The 25774-nt window shown below is 40.7% G+C and overlaps 2 protein-coding genes across 2 annotated transcripts in view; both read right to left on the reverse strand.

The window, feature by feature from the left end:
* The window catches only part of LOC133664600 (oocyte zinc finger protein XlCOF6-like), a 191302-nt gene that overhangs the window by 117382 nt on the left and 48146 nt on the right, over positions 1–25774 (reverse strand). The gene's annotated exons all lie outside the window — the stretch shown is intronic.
* Positions 1–25774, reverse strand: part of LOC133664586 (uncharacterized) — a 27966-nt gene continuing 2192 nt past the window's right edge. Inside the window, exons 2-10 of the mRNA XM_062069325.1 lie at positions 15681–15869; positions 5686–6765; positions 5498–5598; positions 4267–4394; positions 3940–4170; positions 3484–3772; positions 798–1030; positions 560–687; positions 1–426 (exon numbers count right to left, since the gene is read on the reverse strand). Of these exons, the coding sequence (XP_061925309.1) occupies positions 29–426; positions 560–687; positions 798–1030; positions 3484–3772; positions 3940–4170; positions 4267–4394; positions 5498–5598; positions 5686–6765; positions 15681–15869 (2777 nt within the window). The 3' untranslated portion in view covers positions 1–28. The remainder of the gene's footprint in view (positions 427–559; positions 688–797; positions 1031–3483; positions 3773–3939; positions 4171–4266; positions 4395–5497; positions 5599–5685; positions 6766–15680; positions 15870–25774) is intronic.

Raw genomic sequence — 25774 nt, forward strand, 5'->3', positions numbered from 1 at the left:
TTTACACATATACACACATAACACTCCTCTACTCATTGTTGTATTCGAAAGTGCAATGCTCTGCAGCCAGTAGCACAGCCTTTGAAGGAGCATATGTATGGGCAGCATCTGTGAAATTTAATTTGCAGGAAAGGAGTGAGTTTAGGGTTGAATTGTCCATCCTCGTTCTATTCTCTGTCACTATCTTTCTAACCATGCTGAATACCCTCTCTGATGATGCATTGCTGTGTGGCACGCACAAAAGTGCCTTCATCAAATGCACCAGAGTGTGGAATCTTCCATCTCTCCCTAGCATGGCCCAAAACCGGTCAATCCTTGCTTCCTGAGGAAGATCTTCCCTGCCAAGCACTTGGTACTCCACTACTTCTTCCCGGAGGTTATCCAGGTCCAATCGCAGCTGCGGAAGACTCTTCCCTAGCTCTATAACTGCAAAATGAAAATGAGCAAATTAAGCACAAGTGAGCTGGGGATATAATTGCTTTCTCTGGTCTTATCCTCTATAACTTCTGAAGTTGATTATTAAACAACTACCGCCATCAATTAAAAAAAGGGGATGCACCTGAGTTTGGGGAAAATTGATGTCGTGACTCTGGGTCCAACACGGTCAGGTTTTGGAGGACGATGTTGTCGAGGGGGAATGCAGTCATCATCTTTGTGGTCACAGCTACAAAGAAGTCTCTCACTGCCCTGTGACACATGATCAGATCAAAAATGACAGCCATTGTATGATGGGATATCAGTTAGTTAGCTCTTACGAGGTAAGCTGATTTGGATAAGACAATAATCATAATGTTTACTTGATCATCATTGGGACAGAGGAGGAAAGTTCATCCATGTTGTCCTCCAAGAGGCTTTGTGCAGCTGCTCCAGGAAAGAGTTCGCTGTCTGGCAACTGTAGGCTGGCATCCTTGAACTTGATGTCCTTCAGTGGGACATCAGCAATAAGGCTGGCAGGGAGAAATCTTCCCATTAATCTTCTCACCAGGCTGGTCATCTCCCGGTGCAGCCTATGAACCATCACTCCTTCAGCCTAGAAACACATTGATTATCAGTTATAAAAGAATTATGATAACAGCATTATTTATTATCATCATTATTTAAAGGCCTACTGAAATGAATTTTTTTTATTTAAAAGGGAATAGCAGATCCATTCTATGTGTCATACTTGATCATTTCGCGATATTGCCATATTTTTGCTGAAAGGATTTAGTAGACAAAATCGACGATAAAGTTCGCAACTTTTGCTCGCTGATAAAAAAAGCCTTGCCTGTACCGGAAGTAGCGTGACGTCAGAGGAGGTAATATCCTCACAATTTTCCTTTGTTTACAATGGAGCGAGAGAGAATCGGAGCGAGAAAGTGACGATTACCCCATTAATTTGAGCGAGGATGAAAGATTCGTGGATGAGGAATGTTAGAGTGACGGACTAGAATGCAGTGAAATACATATCTTTTTTCGCTCTGACCGTAACTTAGGTAGAAGCTGGCTCATTGGATTCCACACTCTCTCCTTTTTCTATTGTGGATCACGGATTTGTATTTTAAACCACCTCAGATACTACCGTATTTTCCGCACCATAAGCCGCACCCAAAAAACTAAATTTTTCTCAAAAGCTGACAGTGCGGCTAATAACCAGGTGCGCCTTATATATGGATTAATATTAATATTTATTTTCATAAAGTTTAGGTCTCGCAACTACGGTAAACAGCCGCCATCTTTTTTCCCCGTAGAAAAGGAAGCGCTTCTTCTTCTACGGTAAGCAACCGCCCCCATAGAAGAGGAAGCGCTTCTTCTTCTACTGTAAGCAACCGCCAAGGTGAGCACCCGCCCCCGTAGAAGAAGAAGCGCGCAGATATTACGTTTCATTTCATTTGTGTGTTTCTGTAAAGACCACAAAATGTCTCCTACTAAGAGACACGCGTACAAGGTTCCACTGACTTTTGATATTCCTGTGAACCGCACTGTGGATACAACGGGAGCACGTACGGTGAATATCCGTTAGCTTGCCATGCTAACGGCCAGAAACTTCCACCCATGGTGATATTCAAAAGGAAGACCTTGCCAAAAGAGAACTTTCCAGCCGGCGTCATCATAAAAGCTAACTCAAAGGGATGGATGGATGAAGAAAAAATGAGCGAAGAGACCAGGTGACTTTTTTCACGCAGCTCCGTCCCTGTTGATCTACGACTGCATGCGCGTCCACATCACAGATGGTGTCAAAAAACAAGTGAAGCACACCGAAGAAGAATAATTTGAGGGATTTGTGGATGAGTAATAACTTCAGAAAGTGAGCTTTAAATGTTTATTTTGTGTGTTGTGTGACACTAACGTATGAGCAACGTTGAGTTATTGATGTTGCTATTGCTCTGCACTATTTTGAGTGTTACTATTTTTGTGATTGCACATTAGCACATTACATTTTGGGAGTGAACAGAGTTGTTAGAACGCTGGTTTGTAATATATTATTAAAGTTTGACTGACCTATCTGACTGTTTTTTTGACATTCCCTTTAGCGTAGCGTAGGTGCGGCTAATAACACGGGGCGGCTAATAGGTAAACAAAGTTTTGAAATATGCCATTCATTGAAGGTGCGGCTTACAACACGGAGCGGCTTATGGTGCGGAAAATACGGTATATCCTCTTGAAAATGAGAGTGAAGAACGCGAAATGGACATTCACAGTGACTTTTATCTCCACGACAATACATCGACGAAGCTCTTTAGCATGAGCTAACGTGATAGCATCTGTCTCAAATGCAGATAGAAACAAAATAAATAAATCCCTGACTGGAAGGATAGACAGAAGATCAACAATACTATTAAACCATGGACATGTAACTACACGGTTAATAGTTCTCAGCCTGGCAAAGCTTAACAATGCTGTTGCTAACGACGCTAAGGCTAACTTAGCAACTTAGCAACCGGACCTCACAGAGCTATGATAAAAACATTAGCGCTCCACCTACGCCAGCCAGCCCTCATCTGCTCATCAACAGCCGTGCTCACCTGCGTTCCAGCGATCGACGGCGGGACGAAGGACTTCACCCATCATCCGTGCGGTGGGCGGCTAGCATTGGCTAGGCGCTGCTATCCAAGTAAGTAGTCCTTGTTGTGTTGCTACAGCCAGCCGCTAATACACCGATCCCACCTACAACGTTCTTCTTTGCAGCCTCCATTGTTCATTAAACAAATTGCAAAAGATTCACCAACACAGATGTCCTGAATACTGTGGAATTATGAAATGAAAACAGAGCTTTTTCTACGGCCTCCGAATACTTCCCTTGCCCTCGTCAGCATAATAAAACGTTTTTAACCGGAAGTGTGGTGGGAAATTTAAAATTGCACTTTATAAATTAACCCGGCCGTATTGGCATGTGTTGCAATGTTAAGATTTCATCATTGATATATAAACTATCAGACTGCGTGGTCGGTAGTAGTGGCTTTCAGTAGGCCTTTAAGTCAATCTTTTGATAGGCTGGCTGACCTGAAACATAACATTGAACTTTGCCAGTGGTTTCAGAGCCTGGGAGAGGAAGAGGAAGAAGAACTTTGTCTTCTTGCTGGTTAAATGCTCTGCCAGCATCTTCACCTTGCCAGGTTTCTCCACATCCTCATGACTGGCAAAATATGCCTGCAGTGCATCCCACTGGTTGAGCACCCGGTTTATGCAAGTCAGCAGGCTGAGCCACCTGGTTTCACAGTATCGGAGTATCTTCAGAGTTTCTGAGTCTGTGAACTCCACAAACTCTCTGAGGATTTCACAACGATTGGCACTAAAGTTGAGAAAGGTTAAAAAAAATAAAAAATAGGAAAGAAATTGTTAAATAATGAAAAGCCAGGGAACCAAGATGACATCCAATAACTGTCAAATTGTGGCACAGAGGCTCTCTTTCAACTTATGTGCAAGTAAGTGTAACATGCGGCATATCAATATGCTTACCTGATGTCAAAGTGAGCATATATACTGCTGAGGATGTCTTCAAGAGGCTGGCATAGAGCCTTAATGCCACATCCTGTGGCCAGCTGGACCAGATGACAGATGCATCCCATGTCAATTAGGGATGGCTGCATGTCTTTGATTCTACTGACAACAGAATTGTGCATCCCCTTCATGACACTGCCATTATCACTATTAAATGCCACAACGTTTCTCCAGTCAATTTTTCTGTCACTAGGAATAAACAAAGTACAACATTACTTATTAGTGGTCTGTCTCGTAGCATATTGTAATGTATTTACATTTACACATTGGCGACTTTACATTTACCTTAGCACTGTGTTCAGTGACTCAAAGAGGTTCTGTGTTGTGCCAATGTTGCACACTGGCATGTGCAGAAACCTCGTCACCACCTCCTGAGTTTTCGGATCGCAAACCCTGGCCAATATCACAAACTCCTTTAAAAAATAAAATAAAATAAATGTTTAAAAAAATAAAAATAAATTTAAAAATATATATATATATATATGTATATATATATATATCAGTGTTTCCCATAAACTGCCAAGATACCTGTGGCGGTGGGGGCGTGGCTATGGGCGTGGTCACCATGACATCATCGAGTAATTTGCATAATTTACTACAATGATTTGATTTTCTCTAAAAAGGCTAAAAAAATGTATACTTCCTAATTAATAATAACAGTTTTGTTTTAAACGTCCATCCATCCATTTTACAATATAATTACAACACTTTATGTACATATTTATATACAGATTTGAACAATAAGTTATTCACTGAAATATATTTATTAATTGTGGTTCTTACAAAAAATATATCTTATAAAATATAAAAGCTAAAATGTCTCAAAGCTCTGCCCCTTTAATTAGTGCATTCTAAATCATTTAACTTTAGCCTACTACTACAACCATATTATTTACCAGCAACATAAAGTGAAACAGAGGCAGAGGTGTCCTGCCACAGTCAGTAACAAATAAACAGAAAACAGTAGTGGTGGTAGATAGACACAGAGCTTCATCAAACATCTGATCCACTGAACAAAGAGCTCCAAAAATCTTGAACTTGAGACTGCCATCAGTTTTACTCCCTACACTTAACCATGTGTTTCCTACTGCCTGCAGACTTTGCACCCTTCGTTATATACACATGTTGTGTTTCTAATATAAATACATTTAATAAAGTCAAATACAAATAAGGCAACAAAAGAAGTATCCTACACTTCTCTTTTGTAAAGTAAATCTGAACAGCCGATATGGGCATCTACATCAACTATATGATTTGCCTGAGAAGCTGGAGAGGACAAAAAAAAAAAAAAAAAAAAAAATAAATTTTTTTTTTTTTTTTTACATTTAAAAATTGTTTTTTTAATTTTTTTTTATTTGTGGCAGACGTAATTCTTTCGTGGCGAGCCGCCACAAATAAATGAATGTGTGGGAAACCCTGTATATATATATATATATATATATATTTAAAGACCAATTTTCACCGACAGCAGCCACAAAATTACTTTACAAGAGAAGTGTAAATACAAAATACATACTTTATCCGTGTTTCTGCTTGTGCTTTCATTACACATCAGAACAAAGGGTTGGTTTTGGCACAGTTTGATCACTTCCTTGTCCAATTCCGGGGCAATGGCACCTATCAAATACACAGTAATGAAAACACAGTTGTTCTACTAACTGTACTGTACTTGCTGCTTACTTTAAAAAAAAAAAAAACACTTACCTTTCATTATCTGGGTAGCCCTTGTTCTGCAATTTGAGTACTGGCGAGCGATCTCTGAATCCGGGAACATATCCTTCACGGATTTGTTGAAAACGTCCGCAAATGAGAACGGGATGTTGCTTGCAGCTATCAGCATAGCCATCTTTGTCTCGGCATATGTTACACCCTCGGGTCTCCATTTAGCAAGGTGGCCCATAACACTGGGCTGTGACTGGTGCTGCGTTGCCGCCGCCTTGTGCTTCTCTGACTGTTCATGAGTGACTATATCCATTCGGCCACCGTGTTCAATGGAGAAGTCTGATCTACAAAATTTGCAGGCAGCATACCCCTCCCCCTTCGAGCTGTCCTGGATGAACTGAAATTCTTGTTTCCAATCATTTTGGAACTGGCAAGCGTACTTCTTCTTCTTACTCGTCGTCGCCATGACTGTCTCTTCTTTGTTCTTCTGCTTCGTCTCCTCCTTGTTGTGTGTGCAGTTCTGCACTCTCCAAAAGCTGTAGGTGTTATTAGGTGACTGGGCCGGCACGCCGTTTATATGGAGGAAAAGTGGACGTGACGACAGGCTGTCCTCACTCAGGTCCGCATGGACCTGGAGCGGGCGTGCTATATAGGCAAGCCCCCAATATTGTTGTCCGGCTGGAAATTGGGAGATATTCGGGAGAATGGTTGTCCCGGGAGATTTTCGGGAGAGGCACTGAAATTCGGGAGTCTCCCGGAAAATTTGGGAGGGTTGGCAAGTATGGTGGTCTCCATCAGCTTCTGTTGTCATGTGTTGTGTTGAGCTGCTGCTTGGAGGCTCCGCCTCTCTCTTCTCCTCACTTTCACCTTTGACCTCATCATCTTCACTCTTCACAGGGACACCAGACACTGGGAACTCCTTCAGTCCTTCAAAATGCTCTCCATCTTGACTGATACTGTGTTCCTTCTCTTCATCTTTAATGTGGTAAGTCAGCAGGTCCTTCTCTTCCTTTTTATAGTGAAGGGTCTCTGGTGCATCGTCTTCATCTTTAATGTGGGAGAGCTGTGGCAATCCCTGCTCCTTCCTGAAGCTCCACTCCTCTTCCTCAGGTAGGAGATGTTCTTCACAGACGTCGGCAGGTCACAAGAAGACAAACGTTAGAAACGTACACCATTGCTCAGTCACATGAGGCATTCAGTACATTTACATGTACTAAATAAAACCAAGTTAGTGTGTGAACAGGCCCAAAATCTCTGGAGGGAACAACCATGCTGCTCTTTCAGTGTTTCCCACACATTCATTTATTTGTGGCGGCCCGCCACAAAAGAATTACGTCCGCCACAAATAAAAATAAAATTTTTTATTTTTTTTTTGGTCCTCTCCAGCTTCTCAGGCAAATCATATAGTTGATGTAGATGCCCATATCGGCTGTTCAGATTTACTTTACAAAAGAGAAGTGTAGGATACTTCTCTTGTTGCCTTATTTGTATTTGACTTTATTAAATGTATTTATATTAGAAACACAACATGTGTATATAACGAAGGGTGCAAAGTCTGCAGGCAGTAGGAAACACATGGTTAAGTGTAGGGAGTAAAACTGATGGCAGTCTCAAGTTCAAGATTTTTGGAGCTCTTTGTTCAGTGGATCAGATGTTTGATGAAGCTCTGTGTCTATATACCACCACTACTGTTTTCTGTTTATTTGTTACTGACTGTGGCAGGACACCTCTGCCTCTGTTTCACTTTATGTTGCTGGTAAATAATATGGTTATAGTAGTAGGCTAAAATTAAATTATTTAGTATGCACTAATTAAAGGGGCAGAGCTTTGAGACATTTTAGCTTTTATATTTTATAAGATATATTTTTTGTAAGAACCACAATTAATAAATATATTTCAGTGAATAACTTATTGTTCAAATCTGTATATAAATATGTACATAAAGTGTTGTAATTATATTGTAAAATGGATGGATGGATGGATGGATGTCCGTTTAAAACAAAACTGTTATTATTAATTAGTAAGTATACATTTTTTGAGCCTTTTTAGAGAAAATCATATCATTGTAGTAAATTATGCAAATTACTTGATGATGTCATGTGACCACGCCCATAGCCACGCCCTCACCGCCACAGGTATCTTGGCAGTTTATGGGAAACACTGTCTTTACAACATTATTCACAGGAAAGGAAAACCAGGCAGAGGCTGGGGGACTTTTATACTAAAGATGGGCGATATGGCCTAAAATCTATATTGCAATATATTATTAAACATACCATTCATCATTCGAACCATTTCAAAACAAGTTATAAAGGCCCCTAATTTAGTTGCTGACATATAAAGTAACATATTACATCATTAGGGTTCGAGCAGTGGAGCACCGCAAGGGCCTTATGCTGCGTTTATTAGTGTGAATGCTCCAAAACATTCACATATGGTTTTCTACACCAAAATTCATCAATTTTTTCTTCTTCTCCAGATTTTGGCGCGCTCTACCTTCCACATTTTTCTACCCGATTCAAACCGTTCCAACTTCAAACTGTTCAGCCTATTCGGGAATCGTGAGCTTTCCCTTGTCAAATTCCAAACATTTCCAAATTTCCCAGAATTCCAGGTTTTCCGGCACATTTTTCACATTCAAAATGAATTGGCCAATTTTCAAACTTGGACAATTTCCACATTTTTCAACAGATTCATACCATTCCACCTTCAACACATTCCACCATCCTGAAAATTCAAACAACACTTTTTTCCTAGTTCAAAAAAATTCCATGATTTTCCAGAATTCCTGGTTTTCCAAAGCCTTGTTTCTACCTATTTTTCTGGCGACTACTCCTTCCACATTTTTCAACACATTTCAACCGTTCCACCGTCAAAACATTCCTCTTAATCAGGACAAAAAAACTAAGTTGTTTTTTGAACGGGAAAAATTCCTGGTTTTCCCAAAGTTCCAGGAATTCCGTAATACCATTTCTCAATTCAACATTTCTCGACCGATTTAAACAATTCCAACACCAACCAATTCAGCTCATTCATGCTCTTAATCATTTTCAAAAAAATCCAGCTTTTCCCAAAATCCCCAAATTTCCAGGAAGTTCCCACTAAAATGAATGGGACATTTTTACAAGTTGCACAATCCCCACATTTTTCAACCTATTCAAAACATTCCAACATTAACACATTCCACTCATCCTGGACATTCAAACTAACACTTTCCCAAGTTCCAAACCAAATTCTGCTTTTCCTGAAAATTCTAACTCTTCAACATTCAAACCATTCCATCATTCAAACTATTCTTACTTTCATACTACATTCTGTCAGCATTTCAGTTCAACTTCAGCATTGGAGCATTCACACAAAATTATTTCAGGAATTACCTCATCTAGTTATAATTGTTATTGTTTTTATATTCATTATTATTATTCACCACTAGGGATGATGTTCATTAAGAAATTATCAAGTTCGAGCACATTATCGAATCCTCTTATCGAACCGATTCCTTATCGAATCCCTTACCAAATCCAGATAGGTTGTTGTGTGTGCACTGAGTTCCAAAAGCCATAGATGTTATGTGACTGGGACGGCACGCTGTTTATATGGAGGAAAAGCAGACGTGACTGAGGACAGCATGCGGCCGTTATAGAGTGAAGGTTTCAGGTGAGAGAGGACGCTAAAGGCACGCCCCCAGTGAGCATATAGTGCTGCTATGTGCGTTGTAAATAAAAAATTGCCGACAAACCCATCATCAACATGGACGCTCACTTTCGACATCCCGGTGAAGCAATATGTGGAGAAGAAGGGTACCAGCACGGTAGCGAGTCGATACGCACAACGGTGCAAGAGAAGTCGGCTTTTACGGTTGTGCTAGCTTGCTATGCTAATGGCCAACGAGACTGACTTTGAAAATGACGAGAGGGAATCTGGCGTGTTTGATGGAGAACTTGCCCAGCTGTTCATTTCGGACACAGAAGATGAGGACTTTGATGGATTTGTGGATGAGGATTGATCAAAAAATAATGTGAGTACATTGATAAATACTTCAATAAAGTACAACCCAACTCAGTTTTGCTCCTGCTGCCTTTTTAAAACAGTGTCCATTCATGCTAGCATATGTTTTAAGCTAGTGTATGTTTAACCCTTTTTCGATTACGCATGCACCTCCTGGTACCCCAGCACCTCCAAAACCCTCAAATCTAAACTCCAAACATCTCAGAACAAGCTAGTCAGGTTACTTCTAGACCTCCACCCCAGATCCCACCTCACTCCTACCCACTTCTCCAAAGTGGGCTGGCTCAAGGTGGAGGACAGAGTTAAACAACTTGCACTGAGCCTAGTCTATAAAATCTGCTACACCTCCCTGATACCGAAGTACATGTCAAACTACTTCCTTAACGTAAATGACCGCCATAACCACAACACCAGGGGGAGCTCCACTAACCACGTTAAACCCAGATTCTGAACTAACAAAGGTCTTAACTCATTCTCTTTCTATGCCACATCAATGTGGAATGCGCTCCCAACAGGTATAAAAGAAAGGGCATCTCTATCCTCCTTCAAAACCGCAATAAAAGTTCACCTACAGGCAGCTACAACCCTAAACTAACACCCTCCCCGGATTGCTAATAATCAAATGTTAACAATCAAATGCAGATACTGTTTCTTTTGCCTTCTGATCTCTCTCTCTCTCTCTCTCTCTCTCTCTCTCTCTCTCTCTCTCTCTCTCTCTCTCTCTCTCTCTCTCTCTCTCTCTCTCTCTCTCTCTCTCTCTCTCTCTCTCTCTCTCTGTCTCTCTCTCTCTCTCTCTCTCTCTCTCTCTCCTACTTGGTGTCCATATCCTACCTCCCCCTCCACACCCCTGATTGTAAATAATGTAAATAATTCAATGTGATTATCTTGTGTGATGACTGTATTATGATGATAGTATATATGATAGTATATATCTGTATCATGAATCAATTTAAGTGGACCCCGACTTAAACAAGTTGAAAAACTTATTCGGGTGTTACCGAAGTGGTCAATTGTATGGAATATGTACTTCACTGTGCAACCTACTAATAAAAGTCTCAATCAATCAATCAATCAACCATGCCTGCGCCCAAAAATATGCTGCGCCTTATTTACGTGTTAAATACAGAAATAGCACCCATAACTGACACGGCGCCCTATGGTCGCGAAAATATGGTATAGTGGCTTCGATAACGGGAACCGGTTCTCAAAAAGGGATTCGAATCCATGGAATCGGTTATTTTCTTATCGAACAATCGGGACAACCAGTTTTGAACATCATCCCTATTCACCACCTTAGATCGCCTTTTTTAAAGGCCTTAACAAATGTGAAAACTTAATTTTTTTTGCCAAGCGCGTCCTGTCTTGCAAAAAAAAAATATTTTATTCATCTCTCCAAGCGACGTTTGTAAGTTTTACAATATAACTAAAACAATTCCTACTCACTTACCCGTCATATGTGAGATGTCTGTAGTACTGTTTTTGTGCATGTTTGTACGTGATATATCAATGTAATGAGGCTAGCATCATATGCTAACACATTCACAAGTGTGTTTCAGCGTTATCAACTTATTATTATTAACACAAATTCCTCAGTAAATCCACCAAAACCTCACCATGGAGTTATTGAGTCTGTTCATCTGATCGAAGAGCTAGCTTCAGCAGCTAGTGGGTCCATGAGGGTCTGAGTAGCTGGTATTCCATTATTGGAATATTAGCAATCTAAGAGAATGATGGTTTTTTATTAGTTATACTGCTGTAAATGCACTGCTATTAGTCATTACACCCCAGATATTATGATTTCACCAGTAAACATCTCAGGGGATTAATAAAGTATTTCTGATTCTGATTAGGGTTGCACGATATAGATGATATAAATGATATCGATTTGGCAAACGATACAGCTTTTAATACGACTGTCACATGGTGTTGAAGCATGTTGATGACACAGTCTAGTTGTGTCTGCAAATTTGACCGCGACAAGCCAACACATGGTTGCGTTTTCGCTAGCGGCTACAGACCCTCCACAGTACAAAGCCACTTCTAATTTAGCAATCCTCGCCATGTTGGCGAAAAATAAACTACATTACTTAGACGTACCATTATCACTGGAGAATTAAGAGGATACGCTAACTGCTAAGTTGGAGCTCTTGAATGTCAACAAAGGTGGGCGGATCGATACAGAAATCGACAGTACCAAGTATAATGTAGAGTTGTGCGGGTGTTTTAGCATCATTTAACACAGATTTGTCTGGGATTTTTGACTTTTTCATTATCTTTCCATTCCCTTTCACCACAATGTTTACAAACGCGGTCCTCCACGATGGCTTGAGTTGTGACGTTAAGTGAAAAAAATGTCTACGTTTCTGTTCACTGGCTTCAATCACGCATGAAATGATTTGTTCTACAGCCACAAATGGTTGACATTGTACTTACCATCTTACACAAATAACTCTGCTTTGCTGAGGGTTTTCGTAATATCCGCTGCGAGCTAAACTCTGCTAAACCGCATCCATAAATTCGGACGAGTAATGGAATTTTTGAGACATTTCAAGGACGTATTTAAAGGCCTACTGAAACCCTCTACTACCGACCACGCAGTCTGATAGTTTATATATCAATGATAAAATCTTAACATTGCAACACATGCCAATACGGCCGGGTTCACTTATAAAGTGCAATTTTAAATTTCCCGGGAAATATCCGGCTGAAAATGTCTCGGTATGATGACGTTTGCGCGTGACGTCACGGATTGTAGCAGACATTTTGGAACAGCACGGTGGCCAGCTTAAGTCGTTTTCATCGCAAAATTCCACCGTATTCTGGACATCTGTGTTGGTGAATCTTTTGCAATTTGTTTAATGAACAATGGAGACTGCAAAGAAGAAAGCTGTAGGTGGGATCGGTCTATTAGCGGCTGGCTACAGCAACACAACCAGGAGGACTTTGAGTTGGATAAAAGACGCGCTATCCGACGCTAGCCGCCGACCACACCGATGATCGTGGTGAAGTCCTCCGTCGCGCCGTCGATCGCTGGAACGCATGTGAGCACGGGTGGTGATGAGCAGATGAGGGCTGGCGTAGGTGGAGAGCTAATGTTTTTAGCATAGCTCTGTCGAGGTCCCGTAGCTAAGTTAGCTTCAATGGCGTCGTTAGCAACAGCATTGCTAGGCTTCGCCAGGCGGGACAGCATTAACCGTGTGGTTACAGGTCCAGTGTTTAGTTTAGTGTCTCCTGAGAGTAGAAGTAATAGTAGTACTGTTGTTCTTCGGTCTATCCTTCCAGTCAGGGGCATGTTTCTTCTGTTTCTATCCGCAGTTAAGCACGATGCTATCACGTTAGCTCCGAAGCTAAAGTGCTTCACCGATGTATTGTCGTGGAGATAAAAGTCACTGTGAATGTCCATTTCGCGTTCTCGACTCTCATTTTCAAGAGGATATAGTACAGGCATGTGATTTGACCACAATGAAAAAGACTGAAAACATTTCCAGGGGTCTGGGGGACGAAGGCCCCCAGCCAGGTCCAGGGGGGGACAACGCCCCCCGAAGCTCCTGGTTTTTCACCAATTTAACATGCTAAAATTAACAAAGACAGCACCATTTGAAGAAAATATTTTAGTGTTTAAAGACATGAAAACATAATTAATAGAACATGCATAACCCAATTATCCTAATAAATCACTGTATATGGTTCAGTCTCAACAGTATTTAGTCACTAATATTTACATCTTGTGTTCATTTCACATCCACAGGTGTCACATTGATCAGTGTTATTATCTACAGTTTATTTACAGTATTACCACATTACTTCAGTTCATGTAATGTAATGTAAACATTTCATTCTTTTCGCCAAAATAGGATATACATTCATGAAAATAATTAAACATGTTTAGTATTGTTTACTCATATTTGAAATAGGAAATAATAATAATGTGAGGACACTGACATATTGCATGAAACAAGTGTGAAAATATTTACCTTCAAGATTGTTACACCACTGACAATAGTTTCAACAGACTACATAAGAACTTAATATTACAAAATAGTATTATATGCAAATTTATTTCAAATAAATTGTTAACTAGAATCAATAATGTGACTCTTTGAATTTCTGTAATTTCATAATATATTTTCACGTGGCTTTTTATTTTTAGAAAAACCCATTTATATTTCGCAAAGCAATAATTGGTTAATATTTAAAACAAACATGCGTATTTCGCAAGCAAATATTTTTTAGCTTACCTCATTATTAACAACCCTGTCTGCAACTGAAGTGGGTGGATCTTTCCTCTCGATGTCTATGGCAGTTGTCGATGTAAACAAGATGAAGTCCGTAAGGTTTGCTCACTTTCGGTTGACATCCAAAAGTACCAGCTAGTGAAAAGTTTGTTTTCCTTGTTTCAAGTTGTTTCATATGTTTTTGGCATTTCGCATGTACTTCCAAAGCCTTGAAACCTCGTGATCCATAGTCAATATTATCATGACACCACGTGCACAAAACCTTTCCGGGACGATCGATTTTCCGAATAAAATCACCGAACAAAGTCGTAACTTCCTTCTTCCCAACAGTATCAGTGATTTCCCTTTCCATCCAGTCCCATCGAAACTTATGTTTGACATGTTTATCAACTTCCTTTACTCGTAAAGCGTCCTTTCTCTCGAGAACCGACATCGTTTACATATGGAAAATGGCGCTAATAACCATTATGAATGATGACGTTATTAACGTCATCATTCATAACAGATGTCCTGATTGGTCACAAGGAACATATCGACCAATCAACTACGGCGTAATATAAACTACGTCTCAAATCTTGATTTAGGGTCGGGAAAAAAAAAGGAAAAACGGGAGATAATTTTTTTCCCCCCGACTTTAGACGGAAAAATCACATGCCTGATAGTATCCGAGGTGGTTTAAAATACAAATCTGTGATCCACATTAGAAAAAGGAGAAAGTGTGGAATCCAATGAGCCCTTGTACCTAAGTTACGGTCAGAGCGAAAAAAGATACATCCTGGCGTCCTGCACTGCACTCTAATCCTTCACTCTCACTTTCCTCCTCCACAAATCTTTCATCCTAGCTCAAATTAATGGGGTAATCGTCGCTTTCTCGGTCCGAATCGCTGCTGGTGGGACTGATTGTAAAAAATGTGCAGATGTGAGGCGCTCCACAACCTGTGACGTCACGCTACTTCCGGTACAGGCAAGGCTTTTTTATCAGCGACCAAAAGTTGCGAACTTTATCGTCGATGTTCTCTACTAAATCCTTTCAGCAAAAATATGGCAATATCGCAAAATGATCAAGTATTACACATAGAATGGACCTGCTATCCCCGTTTAAATAAAACAATTTCATTTCAGTAGGCCTTTAAGACTTTTAATGAGATTTTGATATAATTCAAGATATTCTAAGGCCTTAAATTCAAATGATTAGATTTAAGACTTTAAGTCTATGAGCATGAACTGATGAAGCCTACTTGGATGAGAGGACAAACGTCTTCTAAGACAAAGTGAACAGTCCAGTTGTGATGGATTAAAAAACCCATCTGCTCTTTAATGTGGACAAGACCAAGGAGCGGGTCATCCACTTAAAGAAGAAAATGACCCCTGTGGAGCCCATAAACATCAAGGCCTGGGAGGTGGCAATAGTGGGGCAGTACAAGTACCTGGGAGTCCACTTGAACAGCAGACTGGACTGGAAGGACAACAGCAAAGCTGTTTACAAGAAGGGCGTGAGTAGACTCTTCGTTCCCACAGTGTTCGATTCAAGAACTCCTTCATTCCGCATTCCATCCAGCTGTATAATAACTCGCCATACGGCAATAGATGATACCTGTCTATTACCTGACTGCTTCTATGTTACCTACCTCTCTTTGTTTAGAATGTATATTTTCTGCTGGATCTACTCTTTATTTGATATCCTTTCCATCCTTTGTAACTGAGCTACTTTGTGGAACAATTTCCCTTGTGGATCAATAAAGTCTAATGTCTAAGTCTAAGTCTAAAAAATTATAATCTGGATATTGTGCTTACCTGGACTGTGATGAAGCTGTGAGGACTCAGGTGGTTTGTCTTCGTGCTCTTCAGTCTTCACAGAGACACCAGTCAGCCCTACAAGACACTCTCCCTCCTGAGTGATCCACACTTCCTCCTCTTCCTCTTTAATGTGGGGGGGCTGTGGATCCTCCTCCTCCTCTTTAATGTGAGGAGGCTGCTGGATGTCTGTTGGGTAAATAAGTAAATATGATTAAGAGAGAATAGAAATAGTTTTGGACTGACACTGTTAACACAAGGGGATTATCTGTGTTCTTTTGTGTGTTGTGTTAAAAGTGTGTAGCTAAACAACCAATAACAACAGACTTCCTTGTGTCCCAGCCAATAAAATTACTTCAAAAGTGGTACAGTGAGTAAAAGAAAAAGGAAAATGAATGCGGCGATGGGGAAGGGAGGGATTTAAAAATCCTTTAACTTAAACATAATGGAAACCAAAACCATCTCATTGCAAAACCACCGAAAAAAATCGTACGAAAACGAGTGAAGTTGGCACATTGTGTAAATCGTAAATAAAAATGTAATGATTTGCAAATCCTTTTCAACTTATATTCAATTTAATGTACTGCGAAAACAAGATATTTAATGTTTGAACTGAGAAACATATTTTTTTTGTGCAAATAATCATTAACTTAGAATTTAATGGAAGCAACACATTGCAAAAAAGTTGTCACAGGGGCATTTTTACCACTGTGTTACATGGCCTTTCCTTTTAACAACACTCAGTAAACGTTTGGGAACTGAGGAGACCAATTTTTTAAGCTTTTCAGGTGGAATTCTTTCCCATTCTTGCTTGATGTACAGCTTAAGTTGTTCAACAGTCCGGGGGTCTCCGTTGTGCTATTTTACACTTCATAATGCGCCACACATTTTCAATGGGAGACAGGTCTGGACTACAGGCAGGCCAGTCTAGTACCCGCACTTTTTTACTATGAAGCCATGTTGATGTAACACTTGGCTTGGCATTGTCTTGCTGAAATAAGCAGGGGCGTCCATGGTAACGTTGTTTGGATGGGAACACATGTTGGTCCAAAACCTGTGTGTACCTTCAGCATTAATGGTGCCTTCACAAATGTGTAAGTTACCCATGTTTTGGGCACTAATACACCCCCATACCATCACAGATGCTGGCTTTTGAAATTTGCAGCTATAACAGTCCGGATGGTTCGATTCTTTTTTGGTCCAGAGGACACCACGTCCACAGTTTACAAAAACAATTTGAAATGTGGACTCGTCAGACCACAGAACACCTTTCCACTTTGCATCAGTCCATCTTAGATGAGCTCGGGCCTAGCGAAGCCGGCTGTGTTTCTGGGTGTTGTTGAAAAATGGCTTTGGCTTTGTATAGCAGAGTTTTAACTTGCACTTACAGATGTAGGGTCCAACTGTAGTTACTGACAGTGGTTTTCTGAAGGGTTCCTGAGCCCATGTGGTGATTTCCTTTACACACTGATGTCGCTGATGTTTTTGATGCAGTACCGCCTGAGGGATCGAAGGTCACGGGCATTTAATGTTGGTTTTCGGCCTTGCCGCTATTGTGCAGTGATTTCCCCAGATTCTCTAAACCTTTTGATGATATTACGGACCGTAGATGGTAAAATCCCTAAATTCATTGCAATAGCTCGTTGAGAAATGTTGTTGTTAAACTGTTGGACAATTTGCTCACGCATTTGTTCACAAAGTGGTGACCCTCGCCCCATCCTTGTTTGTGAATGACTGAGCATTTAATGAAGCTGCTTTTATACCCAATCATGGCACCCACCTGTTCCCAACTAGCCTGTTCACCTGTGGGATGTTCCTAATAAGTGTTTGATGAGCATTCCTCAACTTTCTCAGTCTTTTTGCCACTTGTGCCAGCTTTTTTGAAACATGTTGCAGGCAACAAATTCCAAATGAGCTAATATTTGCAAAAAATAACAACGTTTACCGGTTCGAACATAAAATATCTTGTCTTTGCAGTCTATTCAATTGAATATAAGTTGAAAAGGATTTGCGAATCATTGTATTCTGTTTTTATTTACGATTTACACAACGTGCCAACTTCACTGGTTTTGGGTTTTGTATGTTTTTGTCATCATATAAAATACTTTTCTTTATGGTAGGCTGGGCCAAAAGGAACTCTCACCAAAACATGTTTACTATGTGGTGTTGTTATGGAGTATCTACAGCAACAATTCCTCTTAAAGCACAGCTCCCACATCCACTTGGAGACCATCTATGACATGCTGAAGGAAAGTCACTCACCTTTATGTTCTTTTAATAAATAAAGTGTTGACTAGTTTGGTTTAGTTTCACTTATTGATGCATGTAGGTCAGAATCAGGAAGTGAAATTAGCCATGAAACTATGAATTATATTGATTACAATGTAAAATATATTGGGTAACTGTGGGAGTTTTGTTCTTACTAGTTTTGTTCTTGTTCTTAAACGGGGCAGCACAGTGGCCCAGTGCTCTGGTTTTTTGTGTGTGGAGTTTGCATGTTCTCCCCGTGACTGTGTGGGTTCCCTCCGGGTACTCCGGCTTCCTCCCACCTGCAAAGACATGCACTTGGGGATAGGTTGATTGGCAACACTAAATGGTCACTAGTGTCTGAATGCGAGTGCTTGTTTGTCTATCTGTGTTGGCCCTGCGATGAGGTGGCAATTTGCCCGAGTGTAGCTGAGATAGGCTCCAGCCCACCCCCGCGACCCCGAGATGGACAAGCGGTAGAAAAACGTATGGATGGATAACATCCATCCATCCATTTTCAACCGCTTGTCCCTTTTGGGGTCGCGAGGGGTGGTGGAGCCTATCTCAGCTGCATTCGGGCGGAAGGCCGGGTACACCCTGGACAAGTCACCACCTCACAGCACAGATAGACAGACAACATTCACACACTAGGGCCAATTTAGTGTTGCCAATCAACCTATCCCCAGGTGCATGTCTTTGGAGGTGGGAGGAAGCCGGAGTACCCGGAGGGAACCCACGCAGTCACGGGGAGAACATGCAAACTCCACACAGAAAGATCCCAATCTGGATTGAACTCAGGACTACTCAGGACCTTCGTATTGTGAGGCACATGCACTAACCCCTGTACCACCGTGCTGTCTGGATGGATAACATCAACCTCATAAATATTCTGTGTCTGAAATAGGGTTGCCCCGATCCGATATTTGGATCGGATCGGCAGCCGATATTTGCCAAAAAATGCGTATCGGCAAGGCATGGGAAAATGCCGATCCAGATCCAGTTTTTTTAAAAATTCCGGTCAGTGTTTTTCTACGCACCGATTTAAACAATACATTCCACTTTTCTGCTGCTCCCTAATTCCGTTCCGCATTTTCCAGCACACCTTCAACACATCCACAGGTCTGTGTCCTAACCGTTAAGACGGCCATGTGAATTAAAAGTTACCGGCAAAAATGTCAGCTGTCTCTGTGCGATATAGAAAATGACTATATCGTGATATTGGAGTATACGTTCTCACGCAGTTGCTTTTAGCTACTGGCATTACACGACAGGCTCTTCCCACTCCTTCTTGTGTCTCCTTCTCACAGACAGCAAGCGCACCTTCTTACACACGTCACGTATCAGTCAAATACGTATACGCCCTCTCCCAGCAGAGAGGTAGCGGCATGGCTAACGTTAGCTGTGATGCTAGCGCAGCCGTGCGAGTGGTAATACGAATGAAGGAAGAATTAATTAATTCCCCCAAAAAACAGCAGGGGGTCCATCGTCTGGCCGTGGTTCGGCTTGAAGTGGGAATATGTCGAACAGACAACCGTAATTTGTCAAGTGTGGAGCACCTGCTAGAGAATGAAGAGTGTTTGAAACTCCGCATGTCAACATCTCCATTCGGTGCCACACGCCCACACCATCAAAATGCAGAGGCAAACATTTCCAGATCAACACCGTATGAAAAAATAGTGATTTTTTTAGTTGTGATTTCCTTCTCTGCATGAAAGTTTAAAAGTAGCATATATTAATGCAGTATGAAGAAGAATGTTTTAATGAAGACACGTAGAATCATCATACTGCTGTGATTATATGCATCAAGTGTTCATTCAAGGCTAAGGCAAAATATTGAAATATATATCGTGTATCGCGATATGGCCTTAAAAGCCTACTGAAACCCACTACTACCGACCACGCAGTCTGATAGTTTATATATCAATGATGAAATCTTAACATTATAACACATGCCAATACGGCCGGGTTAACTTATAAAGTAACATTTTAAATTTGCCGCTAAACTTCCGGTTCGAAACGCCTCTGAGGATGACGTATGCGCGTGACGTAGACCGGCGAACACGGGTATGCCTTCCACATTGAAGCCAATACGAAAAAGCTCTGTTTTCATTTCATAATTCCACAGTATTCTGGACATCTGTGTTCGTGAATCTGTTTCAATCATGTTCATTGCATTATGGAGAAGGAAGCTGGGCAAGCAAAGAAGAAAGTTGTCGGTGCGAAATGGACGTATTTTTCGAACGTAGTCAGCCACAACAGTACACAGCCGGCGCTTCTTTGTTTACATTCCCGAAAGATGCAGTCAAGATGGAAGAACTCGGATAACAGAGACTGTAACCAGGAGGACTTTTGACTTCGATACACAGACGCCTGTAGAGAACTGGGACAACACAGACTCTTACCAGGATTACTTTGATTTGGATGACAAAGACGCAGACGTGCTACTGTGAGTATGCAGCTTTGGCTTCTAAACATTTGTTTGCTTGACCGTATGTGCGCAACATTTTTTTGCGTATGTACGTAACTTTTTTAAAATATATAAGCTTTATGAACCTTGGGTTAGGTGAACGGTCTTTTGGGCTGAGTGATTGTGTGTGTTGATCAGGTGTTTGAATTGTATTGGCGTGTTCTATGGAGCTAGGAGCTAGCATAGGAGCTAGGAGCTAGCATAACACGTACCGTACCGTACGTGCGCGTCACGTACGTAACTTTTTAAAAATATATAAGCTTTATGAACCTTGGGTTAGGTGAACGGTCTTTTGGGCTGAGTGATTGTGTGTGTTGATCAGGTGTTTGAATTGTATTGGCGTGTTCTATGGAGCTAGGAGCTAGCAGAGGAGCTAGGATCTAGCATAACAAACACGCAGGTGTTTTTATGCAGGATTAATTTGTGGCATGTTAAATATAAGCCTGGTTGTGTTGTGGCTAATAGAGTATATATATGTCTTGTGTTTATTTACTGTTGTAGTCATTCCCAGCTGAATATCAGGTCACCCCCGGCTCTCACAGCATCTTCCCTATCTGAATAGCTTCAACTCCCCACTAGTCCTTCACTTGCACTTTACTCATCCACAAATCTTTCATCCTCGCTCAAATTAATGGGGAAATTGTCGCTTTCTCGGTCCAAATCTCTCTCACTTCATGCGGCCATCATTGTAAACAATAGGGAACTTTGCGTATATGTTCAACTGACTACGTCACGCTACTTCCGGTAGGGGCAAGCCTTTTTTTTTATCAGATACCAAAAGTTGCAATCTTTATCGTCGTTGTTCTATACTAAATCCTTTCAGCAAAAATATGGCAATATCGCGAAATGATCAAGTATGACACATAGAATAGATCTGCTATCCCCGTTTAAATTAAAAAAATTCATTTCAGTAGGCCTTTAAATTATCGCGATATTAAAAAAAGGCCATATCGCCCAGCCCTAGTTCAATGATGCCATTTCTGTTTGTCATGTATAATTTTGTCTATTTTGTGTTTATCCTTGAATAAACAGGTCAGTTTCTTTTTACCAACCATTGTGTATTATTCAAACTCACCTAATGCAGCTGGCTAGTTGTTATCAAGAGTACTAAAACCCTTTTCAACATGATTCTGACAACTAAGTAGGCTAAATAACTTTAAACTTTAATACATGCTCGGACAGGCCAGTATCGGTATCGGATCGGAAGTGCAAAAACCTGGATCGGGACATCCCTAGTCTGAAACTGTCTCCTTTTCATGAACAATATCAAACAGCAATCCTCCTCACAAGACACGTCACATGTATATAGATAATATATGCAAAGTTCCCTCTAAGGTGCGCACCTGCGCAATTGCGCACTGCTCACGCGTCCTCTGCGCACAGCAAATCTATGCCGCGCAAAAAATCAAATCCCACTCTAAACAAAATAAACAAATCGTTTGTTTTGTATGATTTTGAATTGCAACTGTGAGTAACAGGTGACGAAAGGCGGCCACAACAGATAAAACAATGTCAACACCGTTAAATTATTGTAACGTCAGTGGAGACGCTTAAAGGAGAACAGAAATTCCATCGGTGCCTTTATTTAGCGAAATTGTTTGTCGGCCATAACCACACCAAAACAATGTGTAAAATACTTTTATCTAGCAAAACTGGTCGTTGTCTACCGTACAAACCAAGCCAAAAGCAACTCTTTGTCATCTGTTATATAAACAGCAGCCGCTTGCTCTCTCTCTCACCTGCACCAACTATTTGCCGTCACTATGGCAATTAGCCACTGGTGCGTTTATGGCCACACAAAAAGTTGGACAACTCCAACACTACACGTAAAGTGTAAATTTCAGATTGTTTTACTACATACTTGCCAACCCTCCCGTTTTTAGCGTGAGAATCCCGGTATTCAGCGCCTCTCCCGACAACCTACCGGCAGAGATTTTCTCCCGACAAACTCCCGGTATTCAGCCGGAGCTGGAGGCCACGCCCCCTCCAGCTCAATGCGGACCTGAGACTGAGTGGGGACAGCCTGTTCTCACGTCCGCTTTCCCACAATATAAACAGCTTGCCTAACGAATTCAAACGAATGGAAACAAGAATTTCAGTTCATCCAGGACAGTTCGAAGGGGAAGGTGTATGTTGCCTGTAAATATGTAGAACAGACTTCTCCATTGAACACGGTGGCCAAAATGATATACTCATCATGAACGGAGAAGTTAAACAGGACAATACTGCCATCTAATGGATAGCCACCGGAACACTGAAATTCAAGTATTTATTTTATGTAAATAAAATAAATATATATATATATATATATATATATATATATATATATATATATATATATATATATATATATATATATATATATATATATATATATATATATATATAGCTAGAATTCACTGAAAGTCAAGTATTTCATATATATATATATATATATATATATATATATATATATATATATATATATATATATATATATATGAAATACTCGAGTTGGTGAATTCTAGCTGCAAATAACCACGCCCCCAACCCCAACACACAGCAGTTTGTATGGTGACACATTGGGTCCGAATACTTCCGTTGCCGTCGTGACGTCACGCGCATACGTCGTCATACATAGACGTTTTCAAGCGGAAGTTTCCCGGGAAATTTAAAATTGCACTTTATAAGTCGGCCGTATTGGCATGTGTTGCAATGTTAAGATTTCATCATTGATATATAAACTATCAGACTGCGTGGTCGGTAGTAGTGGCTTTCAGTAGGCCTTTAAAAAGATCAATAATGCAGGACACCATTCATTATTATTTTTGAGTAATCACAGTGAAAAGACAAATAAAATCCCATTAAATATATTTGGGACCCAAAAGGTTTGTATCATAAAGTAATACATTTTTATTAGTTTCTATTTTACTTTCAACACTTAAGTTACGAGATCAACTTCAGATATATCTGTCGATTTTACGTTTTAACTATTATTTTGTTTGTTTTATGCTCTTTTGTCAAAGAAAACATTGATGTTTTTGTATGGCAACCACACAATATTTTCCACATAAAACATTTTAAAGTTAAATATTTGTGGCGAAGTTGGTAGAGTGGCCGTGCCAGCAATCGGACGGTTGCTGGTACTGGGGTTCAATTCCCACCTTCTACCATCCTAGTCATGTCCGTTGTGTCCTTGGGCAAGACACTTCACCCTTGCTCCTGATGGCTGCTGGTTAGCGCCTTGCATGGCAGCTCCCGCCATCAGTGTGTGAATGTGTGTGTGAATGGGTGAATGTGGAAATACTGTCAAAGCGCTTTGAGTACCTTGAAGGTAGAAAAGCGCTATACAAGTATAACCCATTTATCATTTATTTATTTATAAATAATTGGCGCCTTGAATAGGTCAATAATCCATTATAACATTGAGTTCTTTTTTTTCTTTTTTTTAAAGAAATGGCAGAACAAAAACAGCCTGCATGGCAGCTTTGTGTCAACATTGCAACTTTTTCTAGTCAGATTTCATCTCATTCCACTTTTTTTAATGTTTTTTTTAATTTTTGCAATGGCATTTCCAGAACGTGTGGCGGGCCGGTAAACTATTAGCTGCGGGCCGCAAATGGCCCCCGGGCCGCACTTTGGACACCCCAGTTTTAGGGGAACTAAATGTGATCTCTGAAAGGGGTACACAATCTTTCCAAAGCAGGACCCCCACCCAGGCATAAAATACTGTAGTGCAGGGGTGTCCAAACTTTAACCGGCGAGGGCCGCATTCAGTACAACGGAAGGCTGCGGGGGCCATTTTTGACTAATTTTGTTCGCTAAAGATGCTAAAAGCCAACCAGTGTATGTCAATATATGCTAAGCTAGCTGAACAAAACATCCCTGTTAGCTTTGTGTTGTAGGTGACAAAGAAAATAAGTGTCATCTAACAATGAGGGCTGTCAAAAATAACAAGTTACTTCATGCGATCAATCACAAAAAACATTGCATTAATCATGTAAATACGCAGATTAATCACACATATTTTGCTCCTTTACCGTAAACGGACTCTAACAATTAAATTACATTTGTGACCAAGTATTGAGGCCTTTTTAATTGAATTTAAATTTGAAGTTAAATAAAATCATGCAAGCGAGTAAAAGTTGTGATTAATCATGATTAATCCGACTTCAAAAGTGTGATTAATCTGATTTTAAAAGTGTATCATTTGACAGCATTACTGATAACGTCTCGATAATAATGAAGTCATTCAATTTTTACTACCTGCCGAGGGCCAATAGAAAACAAGCGGTGGGTCGAAACTGGCCCCCGGGCCGCACTTTGGACACCCCTGCTATAGTGTTTGAGACTGATTGATTGAGACTTTTATTAGTAGGTTGCACAGTGAAGTACATACTCCGTACAATTGACCACTAAATGGTAACACTCGAATAAGTTTTTCAACTTGTTTAAGTCGGGGTCCACTTAAATTGATTCATGATACAGATATATACTATCATCATAATACAGTCATCACACAAGATAATCACATTGAATTATTTACATTATTTACAATCAGGGGTGTGGAGAGGGGGGGTGGGGGTAGGATATGGACAGCAAGTAGTGGAGAGAGAGAGAGAGAGAGAAAGAGAGAGATCAGAAGGCATAAGAGAAAGTATCTGCATTTGATTGTTTACATTTGATTATTAGCAATCCGGGGAGGGTGTTAGTTTAGGGTTGTAGCTGCCTGGAGGTGAACTTTTATTGCGGTTTTGAAGGAGGATAGAGATGCCCTTTCTTTTATACCTGTTGGGAGCGCATTCCACATTGATGTGGCATAGAAAGAGAATGAGTTAAAGGCCTACTGAAAGCCACTACTACCGACCACGCAGTCTGATAGTTTATATATCAATGATGAAATCTTAACATTGCAACACATGCCAATACGGCCGGGTTAACTTATAAAGTGACATTTAAAACTTCCCGGGAAATATCCGGCTGAAACATCGCGGTATGATGACGTATGCGCGTGACGAAGTCCGAGTAACGGAAGTTATGGTACCCCGTAGAATCCAATACAAAAAGCTCTGTTTTCATTTCATAATTCCACAGTATTCTGGACATCTTTTGCAATTTTTTTAATGAACAATGAAGGCTGCAAAGAAGACAGTTGTAGGTGGGATCGGTGTATTAGCAGCGGACTACAGCAACACAACCAGGAGGACTTTGTTGGAGCGCTAGCCGCGCTAGCCGCCGACCTCACCTTGACTTCCTACGTCTCCGGGCCGCCAAACGCATTGGGTGAAGTCCTTCGTCCTTCTGCCGATCGCTGGAACGCAGGTGAGCACGGGTGTTGATGAGCAAATGAGGGCTGGCTGGCGTAGGTGGAGAGCTAATGTTTTTAGCATAGCTCTGTGCA

This window comes from Entelurus aequoreus, linkage group LG14, assembly GCF_033978785.1.
Source record: "Entelurus aequoreus isolate RoL-2023_Sb linkage group LG14, RoL_Eaeq_v1.1, whole genome shotgun sequence".
Lineage (NCBI taxonomy): Eukaryota > Metazoa > Chordata > Actinopteri > Syngnathiformes > Syngnathidae > Entelurus > Entelurus aequoreus.